Source organism: Rhinolophus ferrumequinum, chromosome 11, assembly GCF_004115265.2.
Source record: "Rhinolophus ferrumequinum isolate MPI-CBG mRhiFer1 chromosome 11, mRhiFer1_v1.p, whole genome shotgun sequence".
Taxonomy (NCBI): domain Eukaryota; kingdom Metazoa; phylum Chordata; class Mammalia; order Chiroptera; family Rhinolophidae; genus Rhinolophus; species Rhinolophus ferrumequinum.
Genome location: NC_046294.1, coordinates 25301434 through 25324336, shown reverse-complemented (window position 1 = coordinate 25324336; position 22903 = coordinate 25301434). Strand labels below are relative to the sequence as shown.

Genomic DNA, 22903 nt, shown 5'->3' with positions numbered 1-22903 from the left:
CCCTGGGGCCCAGGCCTGCCTGTGGCGAAGTTGTGAATAAGCAAAGGCCGTCTCCAATCTCCACCCACTTTCCCATTCCCTTCCTGGTCCTTCCCCTCTTTTCCTAGCTCTGACCTCTCTTTCTGTGCTTCCTCCCACTCCTTCCCCTCCCCCCACCCCCCAACAATTCACATCCTGCTTGTCTGATAAGCCAAGAGGATACTAAGCCACCTACCTCAGGGCCCTTGCATTTTAATAGGGATCTCTTACACACCCCAAGTAATGCTTCTCTATCGCTAGATATTCAAGCCTCTAGACTGGCAGTGGGGAACACATCTGTTCTGAAGCATAGCACTTTCTGTCCCATGAAAAGTCAGCTCAGGTAGGGTAAGGCATCAAGGACTACATCCCCAGGTCTCACTCCCACCTGTTGGAGAGGAACAGGGTCACAAGGACATCACCTCAAACTCCACTGCTTTCTGCAGCTCACGCAGGACCTTATCCTTTTCTCATATATCCACACCCCTATTGTCTAGCTTTTCCTACTCACCTTCAGTCTCAACTTAGATGCCGCTTCCTCTAAGAGGCCTTCCCCAAACAATCCCCAAATCTGGGTCCTGTACCTCTGACGTACCCTCATTATATTGAATGCCTTCCACCTGGAGCACTTGTCACTCTGATTTGCAATCCATGGCTGCTCAGTAAATCAATACCCAGCAATGGACCTGACTGACATTTACCAGGTGCTCAGGTTGTTGAATGAATGAATATCTGTTCACATACATTATAGCTCTGCAGAGACCAGGACTGTGCATAGTTCCTCACTGAATTCTCAGCACTTAGTCCAGTGATTAGGCCACGGTGGGCACGCGATGGTTATTTGTTAATTGATCGAAAGAAGTCTTCATAAAAAAGGTACTTCCATCTATATTGCAGTTGACAATGTCCAGACATTCTTAATACAAGGGCAAAAAGCACAGACCAGGGACCTTTTCTAGACTATCCGGGATGGGGGACAAAGCAGGAATAGCACAACAGCTTTGGGGAGTACAGCTGTCCAGGGCTGTAAGGGTGGGCTCCTGTCTTTAACCACAGTTCTAATTTTCTAGGGATTCTTAACTTGTGGCTCACGAGTGGGGTTTCAAAAGATCCATAAATCCTCTGACACTTTAATCACACACATCCATGCCAGGAAATGTATGTGCATTTTTCTGGAAAAGGGTCCATGGCTTTCAAAGAGTCTCAAAAGGCCGTGAAACAAAAAGAATCGTTCTCGACTTGCACTGTCCAATGTAATAGCTACTAGCCACATGTGGCTATTTAAGTTTAGATTAAATTTTCAATGCCTCAGTTACACTAGCTACATGTCAAGTGTGCTCAGTAGCCACTATCTATTGGATAGCCCATTACAACACGTTCCCATCATTGCAGGAAGTTCTACAGAGCTTCTTTATATTGGTAGCATTACTCCAGATTCAATGTACAGACAAGATGTCTTTGAGTCCTGTAGTGCTTTTGTAAAATGACTTGCCATCATTTAGAAATGCAAACGTAAACCTGTGAGATCCTGATTTCTTTTGGGCACAGGACTGTCTGCTAGCTTTGGGCCTGCATGCCTCCTGGCCACTCGCGTACACAGGGCTGCTCCGTTTAGATGGGTTCTCGGCCATATTCAAGTTACCTGCTTGGCCCTCCTGGACATTTGAATTTAGGACCCTTGTTTCTAGGGGACCTGGCCCACCCTGGTCTCCTTCCTATCTCTTGTGTTTGTAACCCGACCACCAGTTTAGGTAAGTGGAGCGGAATTTGGGTTAAGAGCACATCTTGAGGCAGGGTCTGGGACTGAGATTCGGGCTCCCAGCTGGTCATTGAGGAGGGGCAGCGCCTCCCTCCCTTTCAGTTCCCCGGAACTGGAAGAGAGGTAATTTTATCCTGAACATCTGTTGCTTGACAAAGAACTTCTTCCCTGTCTCGGTGTAAGCCCTCGAGTCCCTAACCCAGCAGGCCTGGGCCCGCCCATAACGACGAGATCGCGGGGAGGGGCCGAGGCGAAACCCGAGCCTCGCGCCCACCATCCCGGCGGGCGACGTGGCTCGGCGGCCCCGGCCCCCGCTCAGCCTGGCGGCCAATGGGCGCGTGAGCGCGGCAGCCTGAAGCTTCGCGGCCCGCAGCTGGGGGCGCGCCCCGGCGCTTTGGCACAGGGCGGGAGCTGGCTGAGGGGCTGGCCCGTCCCCTCCCCCGCGCCGGCCCCAGCCCCCATTCCCGAGCCTCAGCTCCGGTCGCTCACTGGGTGTCTCCCTGCCGCCGATCTTTCTCCCCGACGATGGCGCGCGGCGGCCACGGCCGCCGCCTGGGACTCGCCCTGGGGCTGTTTGTGGCGCTGGCGCTAGCGCCCGGGGCGCTGCGGGCCAAGCCCACAGTGCGCAAAGAGCGCGTGTTACGGCCGGACTCGGAGCTGGGCGAGCGGCCGCCCGAGGACAACCAGAGCTTCCAGTACGACCACGAGGCCTTCCTGGGCAAGGAGGACTCCAAGACCTTCGATCAGCTCACCTCGGAGGAGAGCAAGGAGAGGCTGGGGTGAGGCCGCAGCCGGCGCTGCGTTCGGGGGCGTTGCAGGTGCCCGTAGGGCCATCCGGGCGGGAGCCACGCGGGACGCGAGCCCAAAGCGAAAGCGAAATCGGGCGCGCGGATCTGAGCGCGGGGGTAGCCGGGTGTGGTGGCGGGGCTGGGGCAAAGTTGCCCGCAGGCGCCGGTACCCCTGCCTGGAGATCGACCCCGCTGGGGTGGCTTTGCCTGGGGAGGCGAGAACGTGGCAGCAGCCGCGGGAGCCAGGACGGCGAGGGCCCGCCCCCTACCCTTGGTTGCATCAGAAGGGAGGGGAGCGTACAGAAGAGTTTGTCCACGGTGGCCTTTTAGTGACATAAGTTTCTCCCCACCCTCCCAGTTGCTCTCTTCTCCCTCATTCCCGAGGAGAAGGGCTTGAGACCCTTATAGTAAGCAGGTCTCAAGGATGAACATAAATGGATAGAAGATGAAGGGGACAGATGAAGGAGATGCTTGATTCCTGGCCTATGTCCCTGGGCTGGGGCTTGGGTGTTCTTGCCTTCTGCCTACTCTCTTGGTAAATCTGGTGTAGGGATGTAAAAATCCTGTTGTTAAGAAGGGAGGGGCATTTGGGGGTAAGGGGTGGAGGGTGGGACTGAAAACTGGTCCCCTAATTTGTTTCCAGCAGATGTCTGCAGAGGTACCCAGTGCTTTGACAAGTGAGGACAGAAAGCTGGATGGTGTGGTGGAGGATTGTAAATTTCACCGTTGAGTTGAAGGCAGTTGAGTTAGGAACTAGACCTCGGAAACAAAACTTTGGGACTTCTCAGAGTATCCTCCACAGGTTCCCTGGGGAGACACTGGGGCATTATGCAACAGTATCTGAAAACCCTTCTAGTACAGAGGAATCAGCAGCCAGCCTGGTCCCAGATGGAGGATGGGCTGGAGAGAGACCAATAGCTTTGCTTCCTGGAACCTGGTTCCTCGGGATGAAGGATCTTCATATCCTGCTACATCAAAAAGAACACAGCCATGCCTGTGCTGTGGCCAGTGGGGTTGGTTAGGACATGAGGCTAAATTATACCTATTGTGTAGGTGCACCATCTGCCTGCTCTGATAAAAAGGTCTTTGAACTTCAAAGTCACCTTCAAACAATCACCTTTTATTTTGCAGAGAAGTACTTTCTCTTCTCTTTGAGACTTAACAATGGGGGCCATTGATGAGTTCGGTCATTGTATTGCTATGAGGCGCTTGAAAAGTGACTTATTCTGTGGCCCAGAGTGGCAGCCGTTTGCTTCATTGTCCGTGGGGGCAGGGGTTGGGATTTGGTGTAGGGAACTCTGTCGTTTGCAGCCCCACAGCTTCCAGTTTAATATCTTCCTCGTGAGGAGTAAGCCTAGTGGTGAGAGCAAGGGCTGATAGAGTGGGTCTGCATTTGATCCTTGTATGAACACCTTAACTTTATTCATTTATTCTTGCAACAAATAGTTGAATAGCTACTATGTGCCAGCTACCAAGTCAGATACGTGACAGGTACAAAGAAAAAACTTTGTTGCTCTAGGCCTCAAACTACTTACAATCAAATGTGGAGGAGAGATACACAAGCACACACTAGCGTGCACACACTAGCGTAATTGCTGCGATGGCACCGAAAAACTACAGTGAGCACATCCAAGAGAAGGAGCCCCTAAGGGTTCAGGTTGGGGGCTTGGAGGTGTCTTATGATCAGAGCTTGTGGAATGACTCAGAGGTTGCCAAGTGTAGCAGCAGGGGAGGCATTCCTGAAGTGAGAACAGCCCACTTATAAAGGGCTTGAAACCTGTTCTGGGGGATGAGCGGTGTTGGGACAATAAAGGGACAGTGCAGAAGAAGTGGGAGGTGGGAGTGGAGGGGAAACCAAGGTGAGAGCAGAAAGGATCTCTGAGAGGTGGAGATTAGATATTATCCTGTAGGCGGTTGAATGTCATCACCCTAAAACCTTGTTAGGAAAGTCAGACTGGCAGTAGGGTAGGGAACATAATTGAGGTATGGATGAGGAGATCAGGGGAAGGATCGTGACCTCGTGCACCTGAACCAGGCACACTGGTCCAGCTGGTGGGAGAGGATGAACCCAGAGCATGTGGGAGGGAGAACTGTCCGTGCTCACTCTTAACTCGACGTGGGGGTGGAGAGAGGAGGGAGCAAGGAATCTCAGATGACATGTGGGTCTCTGGCCTGAGCCACTGGATGTGTAGTGGACGCACCGCTCACTTGTAAGGTAAATCTGGGCCAGAGGCGGGGGAGGGCAGAGGGTTAGCAATAATGGCTACAGTATGGGACCACTAGGCATGCAAAGCCACCTCTCTGTCCACAGCTCCTGGGGCAACAGTCTGGGCTGCTGAGGAGGAGCCCGGCTGGATCTGCTTTGTCACCACCACCTGATCTGATCCTGAAAATGTGACAGCTGTAAGGTCCCTGGAGACACCTAGGCCAAAGGGCTACAAAGTGGGGACCCATATCCTGTGTGTAGTGACAAACTTAGAAACAATGGAAATTACTTGCCAATATTTAATATCTGAGTGATTTCACATACAGACCTCGATTTCTGGTTTCTCTTGACACCCACGTACCATTATTGCCATGGAACAGTAATTGTCTGGAGCAGTGTCGGGCACCCTTGTTGGCAGCTGGCAGGGGATCTCCAGGTTGCCGAAGGCTCTGCCTGGAGGCTTTGTTCTTTTCTGTTACCTGCCAGGTGTTTGCTGAGTTTTCCGTCTACCCGTTTATGGTCCTTGGAGAGGAAAGGCAAACATTCTCTCTTTTATTCCTCTTTTATTCCTCACGATGTTGCTTGTAAAGTAGGTGTTCTAATTTATAGTTGGGGAAACTGAGACTCCGACAGTCAAGCCACTTGCCCACGATCACATAGGACTAGGATCCAGGTGTCCCGACCTAGGGTTTGGCTTTATCCACATCCTAGCTGCCTCTTCCAGTATCACACTCCTGAGATTGTTGGAGAGGCTATCATCCCTATTCTTTCACCAAATATTCAGTAAGCCCTATTATGTGCCAGGCTGACTATGCCCTGGATGTTTATTTGGCATAAAATAGATGCTGTCCTTTCCACAAAAGAGGTTATTCACAGTCTGACATTAGGTCTCTGCTGGCCTGAGATTCTGTTCCTCAACTGGCTTTGGATAACTGATGGGCATGTCACCTCTGTGTCCTCAGGGTTGGAGCAGTGCCTGGCACATAGTAGGTAGGCTAAACACTGTCGTGTTGAAAGAATTCTGCTGGGTCTGGCTATGGTTTCCTGGAGGAAGCCTGAAAATACTTGAGTTTTAGTCTTTCAGCCGTGAGACCTGTTACAAATGCAAACAAAGGACACAGTAAAGCTATTAATTACTAAATCTGTTTGCACCTTTCTGAGAAAGCTGGGGCTACCCAGGTACCGGGTGGGAGATGGAAATTTAAGTACTAATGAATTCATTTCCCACGTCGAATTAATCAAAGAGTAATTGCCAGTCAGAACTTCTTTTCACAATTAGAAAGTTTTGCCACTGAGTTGACAGAATTGCAGCCCAAAGAAAAGAAACCGATCCCTAATTGGCCTGTGTGGCCTCATCCCAAGTGTATGGTCTACGAGGGTAAACCTTTCTCAAATAGCAGAAATAGCTTGTGGTTGTTTCTGAGGGTCCCTAGGGGAATGACATCTCGAGCTTGGACCTCTGGCCTAGAGATGGACATTGGTGAGTTCCCAGCCTGAAGTTTGCCCTGGACGAGCGTTTGGGGTACCTCGGTGAAGTCCAGTGGGAAATTGATGGAACGTGGGCCAGCTGTGGAGCAGGAGACACTAGTGGACATAGGGCTTTTTACCTTCAGAACGGGGTTTAGGCTCCTACAGCTGGTCAGTTTTCTGGAATAGGTTCCATGATGTCAAGACTCTCTCAGCCCTGACATTTTATGTTTTGTCTAACATGATCTGGTCTCCTCCTGCTTTAAGTTTCAAGTCTGGGTCCAAAGTGGTGAGGTTTTTTTTTTTGTTGTTGTTTTGTTTTTTTTATTTAAACAAAGAACTTACTTATCTTTTGGTTTACATAGAATTTTCCATTTAGATTGGACCTAGAGCAGAAAACATGGGTCCTTACCCCAGTTGTACCAGATACTAGCTGTATAATCTTGGAAAAGTCGTTCAGTTTTTCTCAGTCTCAGTTTCCATTAGTCTAGGGAGTATATCAGGGAAGACTGCTAGGTTTTAGCTTACAAATCAGCACTCATCCGTTGGTAGTGTCTGTCTGCAGGGTACTGTGTTGAGAAGGCTTGTGAGGATGCATCTAGCTTTATCAGGACAAAGGGGCATGGCCCATTGTAGCATCTGCCGTTGGCACTGGCTGGGGCAAAGGTGTACAGTCCTTGGAAAAAAGAAACTTTACAATCCTTGCCAGCACCAGCAGGTCATTGATTTCATGTTTACGCATTTGAGATTCGGCAGGTGTTTGATATTTTTCTATATCCGGATCACACAAGCCTGGATAACAGCCTTGTGGTTTTTTTTTTTTTTTAACTATAGAAAGATTGTCGATCGAATTGACAGTGATGGAGACGGCTTTGTCACCACTGAGGAGCTGAAAACCTGGATCAAACGGGTGCAGAAAAGATACATCTATGATAATGTTGCTAAAGTCTGGAAGGATTATGATCGGGACAAAGACGATAAAATTTCCTGGGAAGAATACAAACAAGCCACCTATGGTTACTACCTAGGTAAGAGGTGCCACAGGAGCGATTACATAGCTGGGGCCCCCATAACAAGCTTCTCTGGGGAGACTCTCCAGTCTATCATCCTATCTACCCCTTCGGGGGGATGTCACAACCTCCTAAGTAGAAGCTGCTTGTGTAACATCCTGCTCTGCTTACTAGAATATACTGAGTTGCTCACTCTGAGTAAAGTCGTAGGCGGTGGGTAGTGGGAGTGGTTGAGGGGCTGATGAAAAATGACTTAGATTGCTGCCCTCCCTGAGCTGCGATCACAGGGGCACATACGGAATAAAGCAAAGGAAGCGTGTCTGTGGTACAGTTTCAGATTGCTGCCAAGTTTCGGACAGCAAAGACCAAGTGGACTGGGGCATCAGGGAAGGCTACTGGTGGAGGGCAGTGTGGGAGCTGGGCCTTGAAGAATGGATTTATATTTGGAGAAATAGAGACGAGTGGGGAAGGAGGGTCAGCTGGGGGGGGGGCAAAAGTGCAGCAATACATTCAGCAATGGCCAGGGTTTGGCTATAAGACACACTCGTTTGGGGAATGATGGAGGGGTGTATGCAAAGTACAAGGTGCAGCCCCGCTGGATGTGTGCTAGAGACAGTGAGGGGACAGCTCTGTGGAGAACTGAAGACACACACACTCACGGCTAGATTAAGGGAGATTGTGAAAGCCAGGCAGGAACATTTAGACAAAATGTCATGGGTACGAGGGAGCCTCTGAATGTTCCGGATCAAAGAATAATATGATGAAAGCAAGGTTTGGCGGAGAGAAATATGGCATTAGTGTGGCCTGTGCTCTTAACTACTGCTATCATGCCCCAGTAAGCCATTAGGGCCTGGATAAAGGGGTGGTATGAAAGGGCAGAAACTAGGGGGATTCTGCAATGAAATGTTTCAAAGAACTCCATAGGACAGGACTGGTGGTCGCCTGTGTACTATTTGGGCATGGAAGATGAGTGACCTGGAAGGATAGGCCTTCCTTAGCAGCCCCGTTTAAACATTTGTGCACACATCCTGCAGGAAACCCCGCAGAGTTTCATGATTCTCCAGATCATCACACCTTTAAAAAGATGCTGCCACGTGATGAGAGAAGATTCAAAGCTGCAGACCTTGATGGTGACCTGACAGCCACTCGGGAGGAGTTCACTGCCTTCCTACATCCTGAGGAGTTTGAGCATATGAAGGAAATTGTGGTTTTGGTAAGATAAAAGAAGAAGATCCTGGGCTGGGAAAAGACCAAAGTGAAAGCTGCACCAAAATCTTATCCCTTCTTCCAAAGAGAGAAAGTCTTCAGCCTGAGCGGAATTGGAGAAGGATTCCGAAGTGGAATCCATTTGGAATACCTGTCTACCCAGTAAACTAGTCAGGGCAGACTAGCTGCTGTAACAAATAGCCCCCAGTCCTAGCCATTTATCACAATCAAAGCTTATTTCTTACTTATACCAAGTCCAGTGGAGATGGTCCCAGTCAGTTGGAGGATCTTCTGGACAGGTCTCCTGTAAGTGCTATCAGGTAGCCAAGCTAGTTCTGTCTTGTACTCCACCATTCTGTGGTGGTCTCAAGGTCATCCTGGTAACAACCAACTGATAGACAAAGGAAAAGAGAGGGAATGAGGAGAAGGCACAGTCTCCCTTTACTGCTCTGACCAAGAAATGACACACCTCTTCCTTTTCCATTCCCCTGGCTCCTAGATATGATGAGGCTGGGAAATATAGTTTAGATGTATGCCCAGACATGGGTTTGGTGAGCAGCTAGCTAGTCTCTGTCCAGCTTTCAGCTTTGAGGGAACTACCGTGTTTCCCCCAAAATAAGACTTATATTAATTTTTGCTCCAAAAGATGCATTAGGGCGTATTTTCAGGGGATGTCTTATTTTTTTCGTGTACAACAATCTACATTTATTCAAATATAGTCATGTCTTCTTCTGGACCATTGTAATAACGTACTAAATGTGTCCTCCTGGCTGAGGATCTTAACTGGGGCTTATTTTCGGGGTAGGTCTGATTTTCGGGGAAACACGTAGAAAAAGACTGAAATGGAATGCATTGGCTTGTTAAACCATACAGAAACTTTAAGTAAAAGCCATGGCTGGAAAGGATGCTCCCCTTAGCGGGGGTTTTCAGAGGGTGAATGGTTCAGACGCTATAGGCTTTGAGGGTCAGCTGTGCTTGTAAGACCTCTGAGTGTAGTTGTTTCTCACAGTGTCTTGTGGAGTCCCAAATGTCTTCATTTTCCACGATAATAAAATAATGCCATCGCCTGGGCAGATAACCCGAGCCCGTTCCAAGTGCTTCGTTGCTGGGATAATCAGCCCTGGACTGTTTTAGTTATCCACTTGGTGGCTTGGTCCACTCTTGACCACCGTGACCCTAAGGACTGGGCAGTGGCTCTGAAAATCATTTTTTTTTTTTTTTTTTTTTTACTATCCAACATCTGCCTAGTGATAGCTGATTTGCCAGAGGATGATGAAGATGGAGAATCAGCCAAAAGTGAATTTTGTGCCTCTGGATTGGCCCTGTTCTCAGGTTGGCTGTTTTTTTCAACCCAGGATGATTTTGAGTTGCTGTGACAATGGACAGCAAACTCATTTGAGGACTCATTCTAGCAAAATACCTAATCAAGAAGTCAAATGTACTAAATACAGAACATAATCCTTTCAAAAGTCAGATATAGTTTTATTTTTTAATTTATTTTTTCTTTCACATTTTTCTGACGCCAGTTCGGTGTTCATAGTCCTGTTAGCACGGATTTATCTTGGTGACCATCTGGTCCAGTGGTGCCTTACAGGTACTCCAGGGGGTGATTTGGCTGCATGGTGGGAATGGTTGGCCTGGCAGGGCTTCCTGGTATAATCAGAGCACCTCTGGGCTTACAGGTACATTTTCATTTGAAGAGAATGTTCTGCTGTTAAAATTGTGGGGTGGGAGAGGAAGGACAGAAATCACTGCTTATTTTCTACAGATGAGAAATTAATGCCCAGGGAGGTAAGGCGACAAGCCAGAAGTCACAAAGCACATCAGCCATAAAAGCCACACAAAGGAGGACAATAGTCAGAACCCCAAGATGTACTGAGAGCACATAGCCATCTCACATTCTGTTCTCTTTGCTTCCCAGGAAACTCTGGAGGACATCGACAAGAACGGGGATGGCTTTGTAGATCAAGATGAGTATATTGGTGAGTGCGACCTGGACTTCTGAGCGGTCCCAGCTGGTGACATTCCTCCACCTACATGTCTGGCTACTTTGTCCAGATGTCTCTTTTAGAAACAGCTGCAAGTCTGTAGGTGTCACTCCTGTGACCTCCCATTGGGGAGGGACTTGTCACACCAGCCCTAGTGGTACAATATCAGGGAGGAATTATTAGACCTCATTCGGTGGACAAGAGACCAGAAATCTGGCCCCTACCTCTAGGATGGCCAGCAGTTGGCCCCACGGCTCTAAGAGGTGACCTTCTTCACACCTTAGTTTTACCTTTGCAAAATGGGACTGGAGATCCCATAGATTTACAGTGAGGCTAGCGCAGACAGTCTCGGGAAAGACTGAAATCAGCGGGGTCAGCAGGGCCTAGACACTCTAAGTAGACACAGCTGTGATCAACAGGACTGTTTATATGCCCATGCTGCCATGTTCCCCGAAAAGGAGAGCTAGCCCGACCATCAGCTCTAAAGTGTCTTTTGGAGCAAAAATTAATATAAGACCCGGTCTTATTTTACTATAAGACCGGTCTATAATATAATATAATGTAATATGATATATAATATAATATAATAAATATAATATAGGGTATAATATAGTATAATATAATACCAGGTATAATATATAATATATAGTATAATATAATACATAGTATAATATAATATAATATTGGGTATAATATAATACAATATAATATAATACTGGGTCTTATATTAATTTTTGCTCCAAAAGACACATTAGAGCTGGTGGTCCAGCTACGTCTTATTTTCGGGGAAACACGGTACCTGCAGAAAAGCAGTCCTTCTTAGAGGTAAATCCTTTTACAAAGTGCACAGTTGCCCCATAGTACAGCTATTTCGTTTTTGATCCTTTCTTTGGGAGTACCATACCCAGCACTTTGTTCTGAAGGGCTCCACTTAGGTAACACTGAGAAGTTCATTTTCAAGTAGCTGTGAGCACTGGCCGGGTGAGATCAGATGAATGTGCCTGGCTCAGAACCCGCCGTTGCTGGGTAGAGCCCTTCCCAGCAGCCCAGTAGCCCTCCAAGCATAAAGGACGGGAGCAGGCAACGTGGAAATTTCCATTTGATCCTCATCAGCTGTTATTTCAGGGCTTTGGCACGTGGCTCCAACTGCAGGCTGCTTTCTCATGGCACCTCTTCTTTTTCCCAAGTCTCAATAAGGCAAAAGCCGGCAAATCATTTGAGGAATGGGATAAATATAATTTTTGTACACGTATTTAATAGAAGCAGTTAATTACCTTTCAACATAAAACCAGAGCCCAAGTTGCCGTCTGTCTCTGGTCTGTGGTTGTATTACTTTGCCACCCCTTCCCCAAGAACAAGTGCCTTCAGCCATGAAGAGCTAAACAGCTTCTAATCGTTAGAAATTATATTTGATCCGAGAAGCCTGTTGTCTGTGGTATAACAGGTAGCTCTCGCCACAGTAATTAAAGTGATCTTCGTGGCACTAAGTTTATAGAATAACAAAGGCTGACTGTCCCCTTGTCAGTGCAAGCAGCAGGCCCTCCTCTTGCCCGGTGGCACGTACGAGGGCAGTTTCAGAGCCGCTGACCCCTTGACAGTGGTGATGGAATTAGGCTGACAGAAAAGGCTGACTGATTAAAACAGTGCAGCACTGTTGTTTAAGGGTGTGTGCTTTTCCCAGCCCTCCTGAACTCAGCACTGACGGAGTGCCAAGTCAGGGGCAAAACTCATTGAATGGCTTTGCCTAAAAGCAACATTCCATTCTTGACACTGGGCAGAAAGGGAAATAGGGGGCATTGTGCTTGAAAATTGAATTTGGAGCAATTTGCAGTCAGAGAGGCTCAATGTATAGACTTGTCCAGCGAGTGACTTCATTCATGGGGGCGCCTTTTCTTCAGGTGGGAATGAGTAGAAAACGGGTGGTGACGTGGTGTAGTAGGAGCAGTACTGGAATTAGGGGTCCTGGCACTTACTAGCTGTGTGACCCTATGGGAGTCATGTAATCACTATAAGCCTCCATTTCCTCAGCTGTAAAATGGGAACACAGCACCCATGCATCTAGGAATGATGAAGTTCAAGTTAGCCAATGTGTATGACAGCTCTTTCTCAAAAACAACGTGCAAATGTCAGGTGTGGGTCTACCTTGGAGCTGAACCAGGGGTCTCGCTTCTGTTACCTTCATCCACCACCTGCTCCCTGTACCACCTGACATTTCCAAGCGGTGTTTCCATTAAAGAGAAACTGCCCACAGGATATCTCTCTTTTCCAAGATCTGGTGACTTAGCAAACAACCCATAAACTTTGCCTTCTTTTGCCTTTCCCTGTCATCTTATAAAACAGTGATAATCATCTATCTTATAGAATTATTGTAAGGATGAAATCAAATATATGCAAAAGCCTTTTGGAAATGATATAAACAGCAATAGGAATGAACATGGCGGTTAAGGCTGTGGGTTGGAAGCAGAGTGCCCACAAGCCTATGCAGCCTCAAGCTCAGATTAGCTGTAGCTCCTTGGGTAAGGCTGTGCCTCAGTGTTTTCATCTATAAAGTGGGAATTACAATACCTACTCCATAGGATTGGGATGAAAATTTTTAAAAATGTATGTAAAGTATGTCATACAGCATCTGAGCCATAGAAAGTGCTTGATGTTGGTCATCATTATTAGTTTTCACCTATGTAGTACTAGATTGGGTTATATAGGGCTTTCACAGAAAGTGTCCCACTTGATCTTCGTAATTACCCTGTGATTTGTGAAGAATTATCTCCATTTACAGACAAAGTAACTTAAGACTACTCAGCCAGTGAATTAAATAACCCAATCCTCGTCACATCTTCCATCTTCTGGCTGCTAAGCTCACTTCTTTCTGTTGCACTAAGCAGCCTTTGTAGTGGACACATCGTCATTGTTGTTCCCAAGAATCTGCCTTCCGGATATTGGGGTTAGGTCTCTAGATTGGTCCTCACCCTTCCGAAAACTCAGGAGGTCAGGGTTTGTTTTGACTTGTCTTCATAACGAAGAACCACCTTCCCTTCTAGCGGATATGTTTTCCCACGAGGAGAATGGCCCTGAGCCAGACTGGGTTTTGTCAGAACGGGAGCAGTTTAATGAATTCCGGGATCTGAACAAGGATGGGAAGTTGGACAAAGATGAGATTCGCCACTGGATCCTCCCTCAGGACTATGACCATGCACAGGCCGAGGCCAGGCACCTGGTGTATGAGTCGGACAAAAACAAGGTATTTCACGTTCTTCTGTGATTGGGGACAATTTACCTAAGATTGGTCCTGTTTGCTTCTTGGTGATAGCACTGGCCTGAGCTGCTGTGCTTTATTGACATTTCTTATTCTTGACCTACATTAGAGACCTGTAAACTTGACCCAGTACCATGATAACCCATGGTGAGCTCATTAGGCCAAGGCATTCCTGGGGAGTCGGCTGTGGGTCACACACTTACACTCACTCGTGTTTCCTAGGGTTGCAGGACTTTGTTTGCTGGGGGCAGGGCATGGATTTCAGAGGTACACCCTGCATTGCCCTAGGACAAGTTTGTTCATTTTTTTAGTCAGCAGATACATATCAAACATGTGGGATGGGTCAGGTCCAAGGAAGCCCGTCCTGTTCAAACCCAGGCATCCGCAAGCAGGCTCCCTCTTCGAGCTCTGGTGCCCAGCCCTTCAGTATCTATTGACACATATCCAAATAAATAAGTAAACAAGATTGAGAAAAATGTCCTACCTCTTTCCACTGTGATCAGTGCTCCAGGTTCTGGGGAGACAGTTGAGTTTTGCAGTCAGGCCCTGAAAGGGGAGTGGAATTCTGCAGGGCCCATTTTGGGAATGCCAGCACTGCTTGCAGACAGAGCTGGATTCCAACTTCTGAATTCCTCGGGGACTAATCAGATACATTTTATCACAGCTTGTATAGTAGGAGGCTATTCCATTTGGGGGTTTTGCAGTGTAGTACTGGTAGATCAAGGAGGTACTTAGCAGCTTCTTAATTATTATTGTTATTATTTTTCAATCATTTTATGGTCTTTTTTTTTTTTATTGGAGAATATTGGGGAACAGTGTGTTTCTCCAGGGCCCATCAGCTCCAAGTCATTGTCCTTCAATCTAGTCGTGGAGGGCACAGCTCAGCTCCAAGTCCAGTTGCCGTTTTCAATCTTTAGTTGCAGGGGGCACAGCCCACCATCCCATGCGGGAATTGAACCGGCAACCTTGTTGTTGAGAGCTGGCACTCTCACCAACTGAGCCATCCAGCCGCCCCATGCAGCTTCTTAATTATTAAGTGTAGGGTTTTACATGTTGCAAATCAGTGAAATAACATACAGCTTCATGCTAGACTGTTATTCAGAGTTCCTAGAGCTTCTGTGACGCAGCTCTTTCTTCTCTCCTACAGGATGAAAAACTAACTAAAGAGGAGATACTAGAGAACTGGAACATGTTTGTTGGAAGCCAAGCTACGAATTATGGGGAAGATCTCACAAAAAATCATGATGAACTTTGATGCACACTCACCACAATGTGGAAGACTGTCTTGGCTTCCTTTTATTGTCTTAGATGGTTGCTACTCTCGTCTCATTTACAGCAGTTGTGTCCCCCAAACAGCAAGTTTATAACCTCGGATTGGGGGTAAAATTGGTTTTCACTCAATATTTACTGGGAAATAGTCATTTCTATTCCTTCAGTAAGATTTCTCACCAAGCACATGAAACTCTTGGTAAATTGCAATACTCTATGGGGACACATTGCTAAAATGAGACTTTTTAGCTTTTTCCATTAAAGGGGAATAAAATTTGAAAAAGCCCTATTATTCAGAAGTTGGGTGGGTTGGGAGGGGATGGTATATGGAGTGACTGCTGTGTATTTTAACTGCACATTTTACACATTTGCCACTATTGAACAGTTGGTGAGGGAAAATTCTGATGAAGCTACTTACAGTGGTATCATCCTCCACGGGCTTATTTCAGAACAAGTCTAATACTTGCGATTCTTCCTTTTTAACTTTACTCTGAGCTGTTACTGTAAATCATATATAAAACCCTCTGTGCGTTTTTCTGTATGGACCTGCTAATGTGCACAACAAATCCACATCTTTTGTTTTTTGTGTTTTTTACAATAAGAAACAAGAAAGATAATGTGAAAAAGAAAGGAATTTTAGAGGTAGGGAAAGATGAATGTCAGGCATTTGAAGAATATAGAATTATAGGAAAATGGTAAACGTGTTATTATACTTGAGAAAATTTCCTTGGCATGTAAAGGAGGTAGGTCTGATCTTTGAAAAAGTGACTAGAAATACAACCCATTTCCTCACTGCTTGCTGATAGGAATGTGGGAGTGGGATCCTAGGGACGCCTGCCGAGTGAGGTGCTGGAACCACAGCACACAGTCCCAGTAGTTCCATGACCCTCGGACCAACCCTGGGGACCATTTACACCGTGGAATTCAAACAAGGTGATGTTCCAAGCCATTGGCTGAACTGGAAGAAACAACTTTTACAGGTCGAAATGCTACCTTATAAGTCGAAAGTGAATGAAATAAAGGATCTCCCTGAGGATTTTCTGCTGTGTCCTGTGGTTGACTTCACATGTACTGACACTGTTATTCATCTAGAATTAAACAGTGGTATGGGATTACATGAGTAAGATTATAAAAGGGTGTAGGTTTTTTAAATCCAAGTACTAGAGTATTCAGAATACCCTCATATTTAATAAATACATACTTCCTTCTCTCTGCCAATTAGGGAATCTACAGGTCATTTTAACTGTAAGATCTTTCTGAGATAGGTTTGTTTGAATTGGAAGAAAATCCAGACTTCTTACGATGCCCTATGAAATCCTACAGGATCTGGTCCCCTCTTACCTACCTCACCAGATTCCTTTTACCACTCTTCACCTCCTATAGCTAGCTTCACTGACTTTCTTTCTGGTCCTTAAACACACCAAGTTCATTCTTATGTTGGACCCTTTGCACGTGGTGTCCCCTCAGATTCAGAAAACCCATTGCCACAGCCTCCGGGAACTCAAATGGTACCTCATTAACGGTGCCTTCCAGACAACCGTTTATAGTATAGTCATCCGTCATTTGACAGGGATACGTTCTGAAAAATGTGCTTTTAGGCGACTTTGTTGTGCCAACATCACAGAGGGTACCTACACAAACCTAGATGGTATAGCCTATTACACACCTAAGCTAGATGGCTAGCACCGTCCTGCATGCAGTCACTGTTGACCAAAAGGTCCTGTGGCACATAGCTATAGCACCCCTTCGAGTCCCTGTCTCATTTCCCTGTTTTGTTTTGTTCTTGATATGTGTTACCATCTGTATTTGTTTCCTAGGGGTGCTGTACAAATTACCACAAAGTGGGTGGTTTACAACCAAAGCTCTGGAGGCCAGTGTCTGAAATCGGAGCTCTACGGGAGAATCCCTTGCGTCTTCCAGCTCTGGTGACTCCAGGCATTCCTTGCCTGTGTCTGCAATCACTCCAATCTCTACCACCACCTATGGCCTTTTCTTTCTCTCAGTGTCGCGTCTCTGTGCATCTCTTACAAGGACACGTCATTGGCCTTAGGGCCCACGTGGATAATCCAGGATGATCTCATCCCAAGATCCTTAATTACAACCAGTCCTCAAAGACCATTTTTCCAAGGTCGCATTCACAAATTCCAGGGGTTAGGAGGTAGTCGTATTTTTGGGGGGGAATACCATTCAACCAACTGTACCATTTGACATTATCTTGTTTGTATATTTGTGCATCTTCCCCAAGCTGGAATATAAACACTATGAGAGTAATAGTTTGGTCTCTCTTATTTACTGCTGTTTTCCAGGACCTAGAAGAGTGGAGCCTAGCCTACAATAAGTACTGTAATTATTTGCTAAAAGAGTGAGAGGTTGTTAGCTTTAATCAAAGAGAATATTCCTCAGGTAAAAAAAATTCTGGAAAAAAAGAAATTAGCAAACATTTGCTGCATGAAAAGTAATTTTGCCCAAAATCCCACAATGATTAAATAAATGGCAGGGACAAAAACTCAAATCCAGATGTTCCTGGCTCCAAAATCTCTGCTGTTTGGCACTGTTTTATTGCTCCAAATCTCCAAATCTGATACATGTTTTATGTCTTTGCTTCCCTACAGTGAACGATTATGTGGTCAGGAAATGAGAATACCTCTTCTTACCTAGAAATAGGCTGACACTTTTTTTTTAAGCAATGAAAACCTGTCTTTTAAAAAATGAGAAAATAATACCATGTAACCTAATTATACGCATAACACTTTTAAAAGGTGCTAACATTATTTTTCCCCCAAAAGGGAATACTGGTTGCTTTACTAAGCTACATACAGTAAGATGTTAAATTTTGAACACTAAGTTTTTCCTTTCAAGTCGGTGCACATAAGCAAACCCTCAAACAGACTAGTGCTTCTGGGGCTGAATTTAACACTATTTAAGGAAAGAAAACCTTAGCTAGGGGATATAACTGTTAACTTGGTGATTTGTAAAGCCTTAGATTTCTAATAGGGTCTGACTGTTTCAAGGAAAACATATTTTGTTTCTAGGTAACGTTTCAAGTCTGATTATGAACAAATGCTACAAAATTGATCTGTAATGGGAAATACTGTAATGTCACAAAGCATTATTTATATGCTTAATGTGACTGAAAGCGTTAATTGCTAGGAGCCAAAATCTGTCCAAGCAAAACATGAACACACATTTTGTACCTCTTGTCTCTTACTGTAGGTTTTCGAATGAATTCAAGTGTAACAAAAATGTAGTTAGAAAGCCAGCAACACCTGAAGTGTTTCTTCACCTGCTTGAATTATCTTAGCTGTTCCTTGTTAGCTATGGCACAAATCATACCTGCTCAGAAGTGCCCAGAAAACGGTAGCTACGTAGCCACTTATTAGCAGCTCAACTTGAAAACATCTTGTGGAGCCAAGTAGTGAATGGCTGGCTGGATTTTTTTTTAAAAGTCTTTCTAGATTTATTTTGCCACCTTCATAATAAAATCCGGCTTCCTCCAAGTACATGCAACTAGATTTGGCTCTCTCTGTCGTCTTAAACCTGAGCTTATAGAACTAGAATTGCCTATTAAAAACTAATGAGTGTCACAATGTTCACTGCTTTGGCTCACACTAAAATTAAAAATTTGAGCAATGGAAAGATTGTGTCGTCAGTACTTAAACACGTGAGATTTACACACACTTGGAGCTATTTCTAAAGAATCTCTCTGTACTCTCAGTTCTGATCAGTTCTTGGGTCCAGGGCTGGTAACACATACCCTAGATATAATGCATCCCACCATCCCATGAGTTTGAAGTACCTCTAATTTTTCTCATAAAATAGAAAACAATGTCTGATTCCCCACAGAAGCATATAAAATGACTATCAGGATTGGTTACTTTCCTACCTTGAAGTTTGTGTAGTGGCAACAATAAGCATTTCTTTTCTCCTGTGATACATATAATACTAACAGCTGTGTACCAGGAATTATGCCAAGGACTTACACACACATTTCTCATGTAAACTTCACAACAATCCTATGAGGTTTATTACTTGTAAGAGAGAGGATAAGCTGGATTATGCTGCTGTAACAAACAACCCTATCTTTTCAATGGTATAAAGCAACAGAGATTTAACTTTTGCTTTTGCAACGTGTGCTGTAGCTCTGGGTACTGGTTCACGACACCTGTGGTGTGGGGGTTCAACTGTGTGTCTCCACATCCACCCATGTCCACTGGAGGGTCAAGCACAACAAAGCAAATGTGGTCACGCCTGAAAGTGACCCGTGCTTCCCATGGTCACTTCCATGGGCCAAAGCAATTAGATGGCCACATCTAATTTCAAGGGAGCAGGAAGTACAATCCTACTGTTGCTCAGAGGGGGTATGTTGAAAACCTTGGTGAGTAGTACTCCTGGTAACCAATAGTACTCCTGGCAACGGTACAGATTTTTCCATTTTATAGATGAGAGACCTATGAAGGGAAATAATGCCCAAAGTCACACAAGTCATAAATTAGGTGACTATAGAATTGATTGTCCAGAGCAGGATACATTTGCCAATGAAGGGGAGCAGTTTTAATCAGTACTTCCCCAAATCCTGGGCAACCTGCTCTGCATGCTTTGGGATTTAGAGACCCACTTGGCTCCTCTTCTGGCTGGGATCTTCCTCATGGCTTGAGAAGTCCACGGGACAAAGGGTTTTGCCCATTCAGAGCCAGGGCCTTTGCTTCTAGAACATGCTCCAAGTCTCTGTAGCACCCCAGAACTCCCTACACCAAGCCTCTTCCAGAGCCTGTGTGTGCAGCCCCCAGGTGGGTCTCCCAAAGGGCAGACAAAGCCACAGATGTGCACACTCTTAGGCCCAAAGGACCCAAGGGACAGCTGGTGGACTCAGTTTGAACATGCAGGCTGGGGTGTCCACACACACATACGAGTATGTGGATCCCCTTGGTAGGAAGGAAAAGGGTGGAGTGACCCACAGACCGTTTTCTATTTTCACTCCCTTCCTGGGGCCCACGAGTACTAGGGGTGAGCCTGCCCTGATGCTGGGACAACCAGGACTGTCCTGGGTCAACTGGAACATGGGTTTCCCTCTTTAAAGATGGCAGATACAAATCCAGGAGGACCCCACCCTCTTAACCACCCCACTATGTGTTCTGCAATTTAAGAGCTCTTGGTGAAACTACCGCTAGCATTACTACAGTTTAAAAAATCCGTGGCAACGCAAGTTGTAATTTGAAAATTCAGGACTACTGGGATGAGATGCCGAGTTGGTGGCATGGAAAGATGGTTCCAAAGGCCTGTCTGGATTTGGGTTCTAGCTCTGCCACATTACAGTTCTGTGACCTCCGGTAGGTCACCTTTCTCCTGACGTGCCTGTTCTGACTGTACAACGGGGACAAAATAATAATACCCAACTCTCAGAGTAGCTACAAAGATAAGGTCAGATAATGCATGTGTAAGACCAGCAAGGACTGAAACATGAGACGATAAAAGGAGTTCTTTCTCCCTGGTGATCTTCCTGAACAGGTCAAATGCCCGAGTTCAGATAAATCAGCGCCTACAAACAGAAGGCTGCTGGGTAATAGCCTGAGTTCCAGTATTATTGTGGGAAGTGTTTTTAAAACCTCAAACTTCATCTATTACTAGGTGAAACTGAATGGATAAATGACAAAGGAATAGCATTGAACATTGTTTTTATCATGGTGACGGTATTCCAAAGCTATTTCTCTGTGGCAGGGATTTCAGTTCAGGAAAAGCAGATGCAGAGTCTCCACGTATTCAGAACACATTCAGAGAGCCAACTGGGAAAGGTCACTCAGGGTCTTATTTCCAGAGGAGGAAACTGAGACCCAGAAAGATAAAACCAGCAGTTTTCCCTGTCACAGGATCGAGGTAGAGTTTAGACCAGAACTCCTCCCCCAACTCCCTCTGTTCTCTCTAAAGTCTCAATGTTCTCATCTAAAAAATGGCAACATAAGGATTATTTAAGGTAATGACCGTAAAGGTACGGTGTGGCCAGCGCTCAGTAAATAGTAACCATTTTTATTATTACCACAAAGTAGGGTCCTTATGTGTTTCAGCGTCAAAGATTCTACTTATCTGTGGTTACTTTTAGTTCAACACATGGCATCAGTGACTGATGGAGGTTTTAGATTGGTCCGAAACTTGTCAAAGGTGTGTTTGTTGTTTTAAATACATAAAAGAAAGGTGGTTTTTTAGAAAGTTCAGATCTTTTTTTTTTTTTTTAAAGAGGTTATGTGGTTAGGAACTGTAAGAAGCAGAGGACATTGAATGAGTCATATCAGATTAGTGATCTCAAACCACAGGAAGTACACGGCCCGCTGCTCAGGTACTGGAGATACAGATGCATGTAGGGAGCCCGCCCACGTGGACTTTGGAGTCAGACTCACTAGGAGAATGACTGTGGGCCAGGTACTTCCACCTCCTTTTCCTCTTCTGTAAAAGGAGGCCTGTACCTGCCTCCCTGGTGGTTTTGAGGGCTCAGGGAGGCCTCATGTGCTTAGCACTTTGCTCTGGGCCCGATGCAAGAAGAGGCTTGATCACTGGAGCTAGATGACTCTGTTACAAAAACTTTTAAGAAACTGACAGTGATTTTGAGGGTAAAAACATGTGCTAAGGAATTAAAAGAAATCGTTTAGAGACTTAGCTAAACTTTATTCTGTGACAGGTGCAGCTCCATGTACAGATAGATGATTCACATGGAAACCGGCCTCATCAGCCTCAGCAGGCCCCTCCTGAAGTCTTCTGGAAGCCCCGTCGGCTTGCTGGTGGCTGGATTCACAAAGACATGGACGGAGGACCCAGTGGTACAGGCCAAAGCGTCAAACTGCCCCAGCTTGGGGTGGCCAAAGAAAAAACCGTCACTGAGGTCGTGGTGATCCACTGACGGCGGCTCCTGGGTGGGCTTAGGTGGAAACAGAGCAAGGCGGTAGTGCACACTGGAGTGACCCACTTTCTCCACGGCCAGAGCGGCCACCGGGACCTGAGGAAAGCCGACGGGTGTGTGGAAGGTGCACTGATTGGTCACCATGAACCCCACCATAGGGGACGTCAGCAAGCCGGTTTTCAGGCCGCAGTACCTAGAAGGTTAAATCATAATGCTTATTCCAGGTCATCGTGACGCTGTCTCCCAGCCCAGTGACAGTGTGTTTCAGCAGTAAAAGGCTCTGACTTCAAAAGCCTGGAATCAAATCCCAGCTCCGCTACTCACTAGCTGTTACCTTGAGCAAGTTACTTAACTTCCCTGTGCCTCAATTCCTACAATATAACATTCACAACTGTAGTGCTACCTTATAGATTGTGGGGATTAAAAGACGAATTTAATACAGTATGCCATTTACTACATGAACAGCTCCCAGACACAGCACGTTCTCACAAACATTGGCTGTTATTAATATTATTATGTCCATCTTGCCCTTGCTTTTTATCATGAAAAGCCATGTACTTTTGTGCTAAATGAGAGAAAAAACTGATTTATTACAGATAGTTATTATGCCTCTTACTGTGTTTCCCTGAAAATATGACGCATATTATAGAGCTGATGGTCCGGCTAGGTCTTATTTTTGGGGAAACACGGTATCTTTGCTGCTAGATTGTAATCTCTTTACAGACAGGGACTTGTTTTGTTTATTTTTTTTAAATTTGTTGACTATAAATGAGGTTGTACTTAAGATAAATCTGGAGGTTGCAACAGAATCAAAAATGAAAAGCATAATGCCGAGTTACAGCTTCTCCCCTCCTCCACGCCAAAGAGGCCCACTTACGATTTCAACATTTTAATCACATTGTTTCATTGTCTTTTTTTCTTGAGAAAATTAAGACTGGATGTGGGTATTCATTGTGAGGGAACAATCGTGGGCTGTATAAAGTTTTGACTACACAGTTGCTCACTGAGTCATTGTTCACAGAGGGGAAGCAGGAACAAGCTTCAAGTCTCTGC

At 45.7% G+C, this 22903-nt stretch overlaps 2 protein-coding genes across 7 annotated transcripts in view; one reads left to right on the top strand and one right to left on the bottom strand.

The window, feature by feature from the left end:
- Window positions 1-2035: 2035 nt before the first annotated feature.
- Window positions 2036-16005, top strand: RCN1 (reticulocalbin 1). The gene is made up of 6 exons (XM_033121599.1): window positions 2036-2556; window positions 7073-7266; window positions 8283-8461; window positions 10376-10436; window positions 13481-13680; window positions 14843-16005. The coding sequence occupies exons 1-6, from the start codon at window positions 2303-2305 to the stop codon at window positions 14948-14950; spliced, it is 996 nt and encodes a 331-aa protein (XP_032977490.1). The 5' UTR covers window positions 2036-2302; the 3' UTR covers window positions 14951-16005.
- A 5601-nt stretch (window positions 16006-21606) lies between these two features.
- The window catches only part of LOC117029879 (uncharacterized), a 172525-nt gene continuing 171228 nt past the window's right edge, over window positions 21607-22903 (bottom strand). For all 6 annotated transcript variants that reach the window (XM_033119155.1, XM_033119150.1, XM_033119154.1 and 3 more), the window contains one exon: window positions 21607-22043. In XM_033119155.1, the coding sequence (XP_032975046.1) occupies window positions 21659-22043 (385 nt within the window). In that variant the 3' untranslated portion in view covers window positions 21607-21658. The remainder of the gene's footprint in view (window positions 22044-22903) is intronic.